The sequence below is a fragment of the Haplochromis burtoni genome, unplaced genomic scaffold (assembly GCF_018398535.1).
Source record: "Haplochromis burtoni strain Fernald_Lab_line unplaced genomic scaffold, NCSU_Asbu1 Contig_801, whole genome shotgun sequence".
NCBI classification, from domain to species: Eukaryota; Metazoa; Chordata; class Actinopteri; order Cichliformes; family Cichlidae; genus Haplochromis; species Haplochromis burtoni.
In genome coordinates, this window is record NW_024583162.1 from 104730 (window position 1) to 118070 (window position 13341).

Sequence of the window (13341 nt, forward strand, 5' to 3'; positions counted from 1 at the left end):
GGTAAACTAGCCCTGAAGTAACTGAAAGTGATAGTTGCTGTAATATTTTGATACTCCAACTCTCTCCCAGTCCCCAGGAGACTGGTCAATCTGTAGGATCCACCAGGTCTTGTAATAAAACTATGAAAAATGTACTTTGTTATAAGATGAAATTGAGCATTTTTAGCCTTTTACTTGTGCTGCAATTTGGTGTGTGTGGCACTCTCACAAGAGTTTTAGTTTGTCACTTTTGATTGTTTGAATCCAAAAATTACATAGTGTCACCTTTACAACTTGTGTGGCTGCTGGCTGTTGAGTATTTGTACACACTTATAGGAAAAAAAAACAATTTAATTTATTCATCAACAAATTATTCATTTACTTTTCCAGCATTTCTGATGTATTAAGTAGTATAAATCAAATAAAGCTTCTCACAGGATCCAACTGTTAGCAGCAACATCAGAGATATAGAGAACATAATAGTAGTTTATGATGAGGCTGAACTGATATGAGCTCTACTATCCTCTCACTATGCAGTCACCTATTTCAATTCCACTATGAGGAAGTGCTCGATGTTTATTTGGAGGAGATGGAGGAGCTCTATATAAATGTCCATTTGGGCTCATACAAGCTAGGTCCCTTAACTTTTGGTACCTATGCATAAAGCAGGCAATTATATGAAAGCAAACACAAACAAATAACCCCCCCCCCCCAAAAAAAAAAAAAAAAAAGAAAAAAAACCCGATACAGATACAAAACTTTCTATAACATTTATTTAATTCTATAAACAAAGACAATATTATTTGTTTCCATTTAATGTATGTGGTTCAGCAGGAAGAGTGCTGTTTGCTCAGGTGCAAATTCTTTTTGTTTTAACTTTATCGAATTAGACACAGTGGTTTGTGCAGGCTCCCTGTCTCTTAATTCCTTTGATAATATTCACATTTAGAGCACTTGTGGTTGTAGATTTAAATATGCTACAAGCGTGTGTGTGATGGAGTGTTGCTAATTACTGAGTATTTGCACAGGTCTGTCAGTGGTTTGTATCACTGTGTGGTAACCTTGCGCACAGTAATAAACAGCTGTGTCCTCAGGCTGCAGATTTTGTCCTGCTATTGTCACTGTTTGATGCTGAACTTGTTCTTTAAAGCACCATTTTTCTCAGTGCTCCCATCAGACCACATGCAGAAAATGCAGTCTATTTGTTTTCCATCACGCTGTCTGATCCAACATGTTCCATAGCTACTATCAGTCAGAGAATAACCAGATACCTGACAGGTGATAGTCAAAGACTGTCCAGGCTGCATAACTCTTGAGTCTGGCTGAATAAGATCAATACTGTACACTCCTGTGGAGACAGAATCAATATTTAAGCCATTATTCATTGAAGTATTTAGCATTTCTATTCTATTTAGTGGTATGAGTTCAGCAAAGCTTCTCACAGGATATAGCAGCTAGCAGTAATATCAGAGCTATGGAGAACATGGTTGATCTTGAAACTGAACTGATGTGAGCTCTTCTGTTGCAGCCACACACAGTTTTGAGGAAGTGCTTTATGTTCATTTGAATAAATGGACTGTGCATTTGCACAAAGGTTCAGTGACTGATGACAAACGACAGGCATATTAAATCACATTTTGTCAATTTATTTTTGATTTGCTGCATTTTTTCTTAATATACGAAGTGTGGGGTTTTTTTTGTTGTCCCTTTCCCCCCCCCCTCAGTTTTCAGTCTGTTCATCTGCAGATACAGCAGCAGCTATGGATTATTATGCTTGCATCCCAATTGAGTTCTTTTTAAGGTGCCTGTCTGACCTAGGCCTGAGGCTGTAGAGGTCAATCTGGTTTGATCACTGATTCAGTTTCTGCCAGAAAAGAACTGACAGTGTCTCATAAATAATCCATAACATGTCTAAAACTTGCCTTGTGTTTCTCATTACTTCAAAGTGCTGCACAGGAACAAAATGCAGCTTCTTCAGTCCTCTTTGTGTGCTTTCTTGTGTCTTCTGTTCCCTTATTGATGCACTCATACACTCTGCTTCAATTCCGAGGAAGAGCTTGTTGCTAATTTGAATGTACAGTTGGTCTGTGTGTTAATTTTACTTTGATTTGATTGATGATTTAATAAATAATTGGCTTTACTCTCTGTTTTTCGCTCCTCGTAAAACAGTTTTAATGCTTGAACAGATGTCAGGCAAAGAATGTTTCCCATTCATGTTTGATATTGGAACATAATCAATAGAATAAAATGAAGCTTCAGTTTTAGCTGAACAAAGATACTGAAATCTTGTGTTTACTAACAACTGTTATAATGATTTGGTCGCTTTCCATCATAGTTTAAATGCTATTAGAGCTTCCATTTGAATAGCTGGGATGTCTGGTTAGGCCTGAAAGTATCCTCACAAATATAGAGGAGCTGCTTGTGATCGTTTTAACTGACTGCCATGTTTTATTAATTCTGGATACCTTTGATAATGACATCACTTACATGATGGCACTAGAGGAGACAAGAATGGAGAGCATACCTGAAAGATGCAGGAGAAATTAAGCATAATGAGGAGTGTAGGATATTGTACAGGAGCTCCAACAACTTAATTCACTGTGAGTCTCGAGCACAATAATAAACAGCAGAGTCTTCAGTCTTCAGACTGTTCATCTGCAGATACACCTGCTGTTTGCTGTTGTCTCTGGAGATGGTGAACCGGCCTTGGACTGACTGAGAATAGTAGATGTAAGCACTGTCATATCTGATATAGGCGATCCACTCCAGTCCTTTTCCAGGAGCCTGTCTGATCCAATGCATGCTGTAGCCTCCAAAGTTAAATCCAGATGTTGTACAGGTCAGTCTGTGAGATTCTCCTGGTCTTTTAACTGCTGGTTCAGATTCTGTCAGAGTCTGACAATCTGCACCTGGAACCAGTCACAAACAGGAACATATTAAAAAATAAACATAAAGTATATTGATGAAAATAAATAAATAAATAAATAAATAAATAAATAAATAAATAAATAAATAAAAACAGAGAAAGAGTGTCACCTGCCCAACACACAGTTAAAAGTAGCAGTGCTGTCCAATAGTCCATGTTTAACTGTGTCGGCCCAATGTTGTGTCAGACTCTGTAAGCTGCCAGATAAGTAGAGGTGGAAGACAATGTCACATTTGCATTTCCTAAAAGTAGGAGAGGACTGGCAAATCACAACAGTGACCTTTACTTATTCAACTGATCTCATGTTACCAAAACTTTAAAGTTATCACAGGTTTCTTCTCAAAAACACATTTACAAAAGTTTATATTTTATTTTTTTTAAAAACTGCAGCTGTTTTCATAAATAATGTAAATAAGGTAAGTGAAACTGTGGGATTCTCCAGGCCTTTTAATCACTGATTCATTCATTTTTAATCCTGCTGTAGATATTGCCGTGTTAACCATTCCACATGCTCAAGCCTTTTTATTCAGTTGTGAAATTTTAGGAATATATTACTTTGCATTTAAATCAAGATGTAGACCTGTGTTTCAGAGCTTATGTAATGCTCACAGTACAGATACTACAAACCTAGTTTTATAGAATATGGTAGATTACAAATAATAAAGTGTTTAAAACAAGCTCAACCTTTGGTTGTTGACCCAGTGTTTTGAGTTAGTGTATTTTTAACTTTTTTTGTAATGTATTTCTAAGGATGGTTAATGTTATATTGGTTGATTCATTCCTTTGGTCAGATTTAGTCTTGTTCTTTTACTCTTTGTGTTTGTGTAATCTTCCCTCAGTGTTCCTCGTCTGTTCCCTGTGTTTGGTCAGTGTGTGTCTTAGTGTGTATTTCTCGTATTTCCTGTTTTATTCTGACAATCTATTGTTCTCCTGAGCTATGTCCCAATTTAGAGGCTGCATCCTTTGGAGGACCCGGCCTTCGTAGTCTACGTGGGCCGGGTCCTTCGAAGACCAAGAAGGCTGGAAGTGCGAGGTTGTGAAATGGGACAATCTAGACTTCAGATTTGCATCACCAGCTGTCCGGTGTCCTCGTTGGCTCTAGTGAGCCTTGACCACTCAGTCAGCTATCGAGCTGGTGGGTAACAGACGTCTACGAAAACGTCGGAGCACTTTTGCAAATATGTGAAGTCTTGATAAACTGAGCAGATATTTGAAGTCTACACAGCTACATTCTTGCCTGAAAATATGTTAAAAGTTTATTGTGTAACCCAGAAAGAGTAATATTAAAACTAAGTAGCTGCCACCATTGTTGGAAACTGGAATTGGCTGGGCTGCGCTATGAATTCTACACCTGACCCATCCTGTAAATCTGGGGAAATGAACGACGCATTTGTCAGCCGCATTTGGAGCAGCCTAAGAATTGGGAGAGCCTTCGTCGCCGGGCTGTGATGTAATCGGCCTTCAAATGCAGCCCCTGAATTGTGACACTTGTGTGTCCATGTTCAGTTTTGCTTCCCCTGTATTGTTATGCCTGATTTATCCCTCCTGTGCTCCCATGTGTTACCACTCTCCCTAATCCCCCTTGTGTGTATATATATTGTGTGAGTTTCCACCTTATCCCTTGTTAGGTTGCCTGTTCTTCACCCCTTGTGTCTCTCAGGTGCCATGTTCTTTAATGTTTTCCCAGTTTAGGTTAGTTATTGCATTTTGGTTTTTTTAAATTTGTACTTCAAAGTTCTGCCCAATAAGCAGCTCGCCTTTTGTTACACCAGTTCCTATTTTCCTGTGTTGTCTGTGCCTGGGTCCTCTCTCTGCCTCATAAACGTCTGCAGCAGTAACAGTGGTCCATATAAGACTGAGGAAGGATGTTTTTCTCTAGTTTAAAAACTCGTAGTGACATGTTTTCATAGCATTTTATTGTTCGTTTTACTAAATGAATGATAAAAAAAAATCATCCACCTTACAATGATTCTACAACCAGGAGGAATGTGCAGAATGTGACCCAGTTCATCTTGTTAGTTAGTTTTATTTTATTTATGTATGTATTTATTTTGTGTTTCGTTTTTGGAGTGGTATTGTGAGGTGGGAGCTTGTTGACTCTCCTTGCCTTTTTTGTAAATGCTACCACAAACTGCTGGTTACATTTATAGATTTATGTGTGGTTCAGTAGGAAGAGGTTCACTATTAATATCCATATTTACAGAACATTGTATTGTTTTGTGTTGCTACTTACTGAGTTATTTGCATCAGGTCTGTCAGTGGTTTGTATCACTGTGTGGAACCGCTGCACAGTAATAAACAGCTGTGTCCTCAGGCTGCAGATTTCTGTCCTGTTATTGTCACTGTTTGACGGTGTCTCGCCATCACTTGTTCTTTAAAGCACCATTTTTGCTAGTGCTCCCATCAACCACATGCGTAAAATCCATCATTTGTTTTCCATCACGCTGTCTGATCCACATTGTTGCATAGCTCTATAGTTAAAGAATAACCAGATGACTGACAGGTGATAGGTCAAAGACTGTCCAGGCTGCAAACTCTACTGAATCTGGCTGTAAGATCAATACCGTACACACCTGTGGAGACAGAAATCAATGCATTTAAGCCATTATTCATTGTAACTTTTAGCATTTCTATTCGTATTTAGTGGTTGAGATTCAGAAAGCTTCTCAAGGATGCAGCTAGCCAGCAGATATCAGAGCTATGAGAACATGGTTGATTGAGAAGCTGAACTGCATCTTGCAGTCTTCTGGAGCACTCACAGGTTATTATGAGGAAGTCTTAGTGTGTCATTTGAATAAAGGAGGCTTTGCATTTACATTTGAAAAATTCAATGTGAAGATTAAGTGACTGGTGAAAAATTGGAAATATGTGTATGTTCTGTATTTTTTTGTTATTTTTTTATGTGATACATTTTCTCTTGTGTTTTTTAACTTGGCTTCTCATTTTCACTCTCATTAATTCTAAAAAAAGAGCACTGATGTTCTTGCAAATTTCAGATCCTTTTTTTTTTTTTGCCATCTGAGGAGTGAGCCCCAAATGATTCCCACATAAGACAAACAAATTAATTATGCCACCACAGTGGTTTATTACGTGTGATGCTTACATGATCACCTTCATGATGACATTAGGTCAAACAAGAATGCAGGATATAGCTCAGGGAATATGAACAAGTCACAAGAATTGCCAGAGACACACTAGACTGCGAACGTCCAAGTATAGGTTTCCATAAAAATAGGTACAAAAGTAAACAGACTGTGTAGACACCTGAAATAAAGGCTCTTGTTTCTTATATCAAAGCAAACATGGCAGTTTCAGGTGCTTCTTAAACATTGCCTGGACATCGTTAGACTTTTTAAAAAAGATTAGAAAACTAACAGTCTAATCCTTTATTAATGCTTTGTTCTTTATTCACAATTGCATAAATATAAAATTCTTCCATCATGTAAATGGCTAAAACATTCAACAGCAAGTATAACATGTTGCGTGATGTCTCAAGCAAAAAAGATTTCAAAGCACTGAGTAAAGCTGTGTTTAACTTTTTTTCTTTTTTACTTAAAGGAAAATAAGCAAAACTAAATAAAGAAAAGTGCCATGAGAAAGTAATATAGACCACTCAAATGATGAAAACACAAACTTTTGGATTCACTGCTAATCTAAAAAAGCCAATTGACAGTAGTATCAGTATCATTAAATATTATTAGTATTAGTATAAATAATATTAGTATTTATCATATCAGTGCAAACTATATAGCTCGTCTCATTAAGAGCAAACCTGTCTTGAACGCATCAGCAATAAGAAAGCTCCTACTGCCGTGGTGTTCTCATTGACCAGACTGTTTAGACTCTGAAAGGTTTTTGTACACATCTGTTGGTTTTCTGACTGTGTTTACCTGGTACAGTAATACACAGCAGTGTATTCATGCTGCAATTCACTGTGCTGCTGGAAGAATCAGATGCAGATTAAGAATAAATTGTAATCAAATAAAGTTCCCACATATCTTCAGAAAAGACAATTTCTGTAAAACACCTGTAAAACTGAAAATAACTTTTAGTCTTTTAAGACAAGCTATAACTTTAGGAAGACATTTCTATTGTGTTTAGTAGTGTGAATCTGAACTGATGTCAGGTTTTCTGTGCTCTTAATGATGCAGTCACACACAAGGTACAACCTGTACAGGTCACTAACACACACATTATCAATTATCCCAATCCTGGAATACTGCAGCAGAACCCATGCTGGCACAGGGCGATCATGCAAACTCCACACATAAGAGTCCAGGCTAATTAGCGTATTCTATATGCTGTATTTTACATGCTTTTATTCATTGTAATGTTACCACATGACAACAACCGAAATTCAAATCACTGAGATCAGATTGTTTTTGTCTTATTCCAGTGTTTGACAGTATTTATGTGACAATATTTGATACCCTGAATGAAAACATATTGGGAATAAAATAAACACCACAAAATAAGTCAGTAGTATTTCACAAGTTATGTTATTATTGAACTTTGATTTTGATGTTATTTAACTTTTCTAGTCTTTTGGTTTCTTTGTTAGAGTTCTGGGCCCTGTTCCAGGAAGCCGGTTTAGTGGAAAAACTGAGTAAGTATACCCTGAGTTAACGAAAACTCTGGGTCTTCGGTTTCACAAAGCGAGTTCAGCTGCAGCCTGAGTGAGTCACTATGACGACACACGCCGTGAAGCTAACCTGCCCCCTAGCAGGTTTACTACAACTAACCCTGACTGTCTCCGCCCCTTTGTCGGAAACCTGACAGTAGGAAGTGTCAGACATGGCGTGTCCCTTCCTTGAAGAGCCAGTAGATGTTGAAGCCCAAATTCTCCGCAGAGCTCTCCGCCGGGAGAGAGTGATTAGAGCGCGTTTGGACATTTTATCATTTCCTGATGATTTTCTGTGCGAACGTTACCGTTTCTCAGCACAATCTATAAGTTATTTGATAACATCCTCAGGCCATATATTACGCATGTGACACATCGCGGACATGCTCTCAGTTCATTACATATTATTTGTATTGCACTTCGGTTTTTTGCAAACGGGAGCTTTCTGTATAATATTGGTGACGCTGAGCACGTTTCCAAGGCTACCGTCTGTCGGGCAGTCAGGAATGTTACAGTTGCACTGAAACGTCTCCTGTACTCGTTTGTGGTGTTCCCCGGTCATAGACCCACAAGATTTATCAAAGAGGGATGCCACAAAATTGCAGGTATCAGGATGAACAAAACTTAATTCATGATGTGGTGATACTTGAACTACTACTTAAATTTTACATTTATTTTCACGGTTCCCAGGCGTGATTGGCTGTATAGATGGCACTCACATTCCAATCATTGCTCCTTCAGTAAATGAAGGAGACTATGTGAACAGGAAGTCTTTCCACAGCATTAATGTACAGGTACATAGTTCCCTGTAGCATTTCAAACTAACAAATTATTTCATTATAGTAATGGATGCTAATTTGTGTTCTCTGCACTGTGAAGATCATATGTGATGCTGCCAACATTATCACAAATGTGGAAGCCAAGCGGCCAGGCTCTGTCCATGACTCACAAATATTCCGTGAATGTACACTGAGCACAAAATTTGGACATGGTGAGTTGAGAATACTTTAAAATATATAAAGACCAATTGCTTCAGGGACATTTGAACTGAAGTGTATCCTTCTGTCTTAGGAGAGTTCACTGGCTACTTGCTTGGTGATAGGGGGTATCCATGTTTACCCTATTTGCTTACCCCTTACCCTGACCCTGAACCGGGCCCACAGCAGCGATATAATCTGGCTAATTGCAGGACAAGAGCCAGAATTGAAATGACTATCGGAATGCTTAAGGCCCGGTTCCAGTGCCTGCAAAGACTCAGGGTCACCCCAGAAAGGGCATGTGACATTATTGTGGCATGTGTGATTCTTCACAACATTGCCACAATTAGAGGAGAACACTGTCCTTCTGAACCAAACATCAGCAGTGATCCAAACCATGAACATCCTGACCCTCCCACGGACATACAAGATGGAAGCGCAGTCAGAGACACCATATGTCACAATCATTTCTTTTGACCCATCACCTCAACATGTTGAAAGAAGAATAAACAGGTTTTTATGTTCAACTGGCTTTATTGGTCGCCTGTGTTTCCTGTACACAAAGTATTAAAAGATGTAAACCTCATAAAGTGTCTCTGTTGCTTCCTCCTCTGTAACAGCTGTCAATGTTTCTTCATTATTTTCCTGTAGTAAAGAAATAAACAACATTGCTGTTCTACTGTAAACTCATATAATCTGTGGAGTATTACTCACAACTGCATGTTGGTCTGGCTCAACAGGAGGCTGCACCAGATGCAGTACACCACCACCATCAACTGATAGAATATGAGGTTTATACAGGTCACTTATAACTTACAAGGGACCAAATGGCAATTAACAAACATACCAATCACCTTACACTTCATTGTCATTATGCTCTCAAAGACAACCAAGACTGAGGGAAGGCAAAATCAGTAGGAAAATAACTTCACTACAAAATAATCCATTATGGTAAAGAGTTTATCAAATGAATGAGCAGCACTGCAAAGGTGACTGTGAAGAAAGGATGTATGCACATCATGTATTATTTTGAATTTACCCCCTATGTAGGCACTTGTGTCTTGCGGGGTTATTGACTCAGAGGATGTCCCCGCAGAGATGCCTTCGGCCACAGGGCGCCCACTGTTTTGGCTGAGGGCCAACTGCTCAGCCTCTGTGAGTGGTGGTGGTGGAGGACCCCCACCTGTTTTTCGGGCCTCCGCTTTTTTTCTGTTGGCTATAACGGGTCACATTTGAGCATACAGAGTAAGCAAATATGTACTTGTAATGTGCTCAGATAATTTCAATAAGTGCTTACAGAAAGAAAATTAATGTAGCCTCTAACTGCAATTGATTTACAGACCAAGCACTATGGCTCATAATACAATTACACCTCACCTGTTTGGACTATATTTTTATATTTCATTTTTACTTGCTGCCAGGAACGTTTGGGGCCTGTTGGGTTGCACCTGCGCTCACATCACATCACAAAATAAAATGTATAAAATAACAAATAAAATAACATATGATAAAATAACGTGTTAAATGGGTGGAAATCCCTAGATCAATGTTTATATTAACACTCACGCATTGACTCTGTCGGCTATGTTTTGCCATGCATGCTCCTTTTCGCAGCTGTGGCTGTGTTACTTTTTTCCGCGGAATTTGCATGTTATCGGCATATGCTGCCATCAGAATTTCGGCCTCAAGCGCTGTAAAATACATTGACCGCGCCTTCTTTCCCTCCGTCTCCATGGTGACTCGCTTAATCTGTGCTCCGCTTATCAGGGCTTTATGTATCCTCGTCCGCGCGCTTCACTTGGGGTTAAAGCAACTCCGCGTTGATTGAACTAATTGTTATCAGCCTTTCTGAAACCGAATATTCCGAGTTGGACAGTTCGGGGTTACTCAACCCTGCGTATCGTTTTTCACTCTGAGTTTTCTAAACCGGCTTCCTGGAACAGGGCCCTGGTGTCTGTCTGTGTCCTTAGTTTGTCTGTCTCCGCTGTATCCCTTGTCAAGTCTCATCTCTGTGTTATGTTTCCTGTTTTACTTTGAAGTCTGTGTCTCAGGTTATTGTATCAGGTTTTGCTTCCCCTGTCTCATTAGCCCTGATTTGCCCCAGCTGTGTTTCCCTTCTGTGTCTCGTTCCCTGATTGCTCCCTCTGTGTATTTAAGCCCTGTGTTTTTCTTTGTCTGTGTTGTGATCTACTGTTTTATCCTGCTGTGTGTTCTGCCTGTCAGCCTGTTTAGTTTTTGTAGTTTTCTGTTTTGTTTTTTTGTTGTGTTTTACAATAAATGTCAGTCTGAGTTTACCTTCCACTTCCATGAGCCTGCACTTTGGGTCCTCTCTTGCCAGCACACGGCTTACATATAACAGGTAGTACAAACAAAAAGTTAAACTGAACCATATGAGCGACTCAAAATAAGTACAATAATGCAAGAAACCTGTAGTAATCAGGAGATAGTATTGGATTTTGTACAGCTGCTCAAAGAACTTGAGTCACTGTGTTTGTCGAGCACAATAATAAACAGCAGAATCTTCAGTCTTCAGACTGTTCATCTGCAGATACAGCTGCTGTCTGTTGTTGTCTTTGGAGATGGTAAAACGGCCTTGGACTGACTGAGAGTAGTAAGTTGCTACCAACTCCAGATGAGCAATCCACTCCAGTCCTTTTCCAGGAGCCTGTCTGATCCAGCCATAGTAGCTGCTGAATGTGAATCCAGAGGCTGTACAGGTCAGTCTGTGGGATTCTCCTGGTCTTTTAACCTGGTTCAGACTTGTCAGAGTCTGACCATCAACACCTGTCAACAGAAATAAACAGGACAATAAAAAATAATTTATTTTTAAGCTAGAATATCATGAGAACATGTAATTAGTTTTTGAGTTCTACCTGCACAGCAGACAGTCAAAAGTAGCAATACTGTCCTACAGCCCATCTTGTTTAACTCTGTCTGTTCATTTTCAGCAGGCAGATAAGTAGAGGTGAAGACATCTAAACATTTGCATTGACTCCACCTACAAAGTAGGAGAACAGAAGTAGGAGAAGTGATTAATCATTAAAAAGCTTTTACTCATATTCACGTGAATTCAAATTCCAAAAAAATAACACATGTTTTATTGCCACCTTTACAAAATTTATAAAATTTTAAGTGTGAACAGCTAATAGCTGTTTAGGAAAAATGTTGCAAAAATACTACTTCATACCTGTCAAGCTGTTATTTTTTGCATTTTTCAAAGATGTAACTAATGAAATTGCACAAATAATGTGTTTATGCAACAGACTGGTAGTAAGAAAGTGCCTAAAACCCTAAAAAGTTAATTCTGTTAGTCTGGATGTTGTGTTTTCAATGGGGGGAACTCGTCCAAGTGACTTCTTTAGTCTCAGCTGAGTGCAGGTTTTCCCAACCTTGTAAACAGTGCATTTGCACAATGACTGAAACTAGCACCACTTATCAACAATGGGCTGAGAGGTTAATTCCATGTTTAGTAACACATTGTCATTAACGCTGATCACAAAGAGTTGGGGAGTGGTTTGAATCACAGCATTGTAAGATGCTGGGATTGCATAGATGATCTTTCATGTTTTTACATAAATGGCTTCCCTGACTCCTCGCTCAAACCAGTGTTCCTTCTTGTCCAGGATGTGTGCATTCTCATCACTGAAAGAGTGACCACCGGCCTGTAGGTGTAAATAGGCTGGCCTGCCGAGTTAGCCCTTCTGTGTTGTGTCATCTTCTTGCTAGAGGTTGTTTGGTGTCCACAATCTGTAAATAATGGCAATTCTCCTGGCACTTAACAGCATATACTACATACAGTACAAACTGTATATAAACCATTTAAAATTGGTTTGTAACTAATTGTTGATAGTCTGTTTATCTATAGACACAAAACTGGCTCCCGTGTGGGAGGATGCTTTTGATAAGTGGTGAATGTTAATTGGCTGAACCAAAAAACCCCAAAGAAAATCATCTGGAAATGGTTAGGTAAAGAACCACCTTAAGAAAGACTGGAGAACTATTGCTAAAGAGCACTTTAAAAATACAAGAAAGTCTGACTCCCTGGAAAGAGGTGACTCAAGACTTTTGCATAGTACTGTAAATGTATTTCTTTGATTAGAAATTTTTAATGTCAATGAGTCTTTTTAACTCGATAAATACAGGAGATTTGAAAGTCACTTTGCATGGTAAAAAATTGCAGCGACTTCCTTGTGACAGGAATATTTTTTGTGGCTTAAGAAGACTTGATATCATATATGACGAATACATTTGACATATATTTCACATATTATAGGCCAACAAATTATTTACAGCAGTTAGCAATAAGCAATAAGCATATTGTGACAGTCAGTCTATTTTTATATACTGCTTATTAGGACACTCTTCTTTTCTTTTTAATTTAACATGCACTTGGGAGGATTTTGTACAGCTGTTTAACTACTTCCTGTCACTGTGAGTCTCGAGCACAGTAATAAACAGCAGAGTCTTCAGTCTTCAGACTGTTCATCTGCAGATACAGCTGCTGTTTGCTGTTGTCTCTGGAGATGGTGAACCGGCCTCGAAATGACTGAGAATAGTAGATGTTGCTACTGTCATAATTGCTTGCAATCCACTCCAGTCCTTTTCCAGGAGCCTGTCTGACCCAGTGCATCCAGTAGTCTGCTGAATGTGAATCCAGAGGCTGTACAGGTCAGTGTGTGAGATTCTCCAGGCCTTTTAACTGCTGGATCAGACTCAGTCAGAGTCTGACCATCAACACCTGTAAATCAAAAAGACAAATAACTTTTACAACACAAGTTGTTATTTTTCAAGGCAAAACAACTAATTATGAGTGAAAATCTTCACCTGCCCAGCAGAGA

General features: G+C 38.9%; 1 gene segment (V, D, J or C); it reads right to left on the reverse strand.

Moving 5' to 3' along the window:
- Nucleotides 1-2574: 2574 nt before the first annotated feature.
- Nucleotides 2575-3085, reverse strand: LOC102305583. The segment is given in 2 exon segments: nt 2575-2888; nt 3016-3085. Coding segments are annotated over 2 exon segments (360 nt in total).
- Between the last annotated feature and the right edge of the window lie 10256 nt (nt 3086-13341).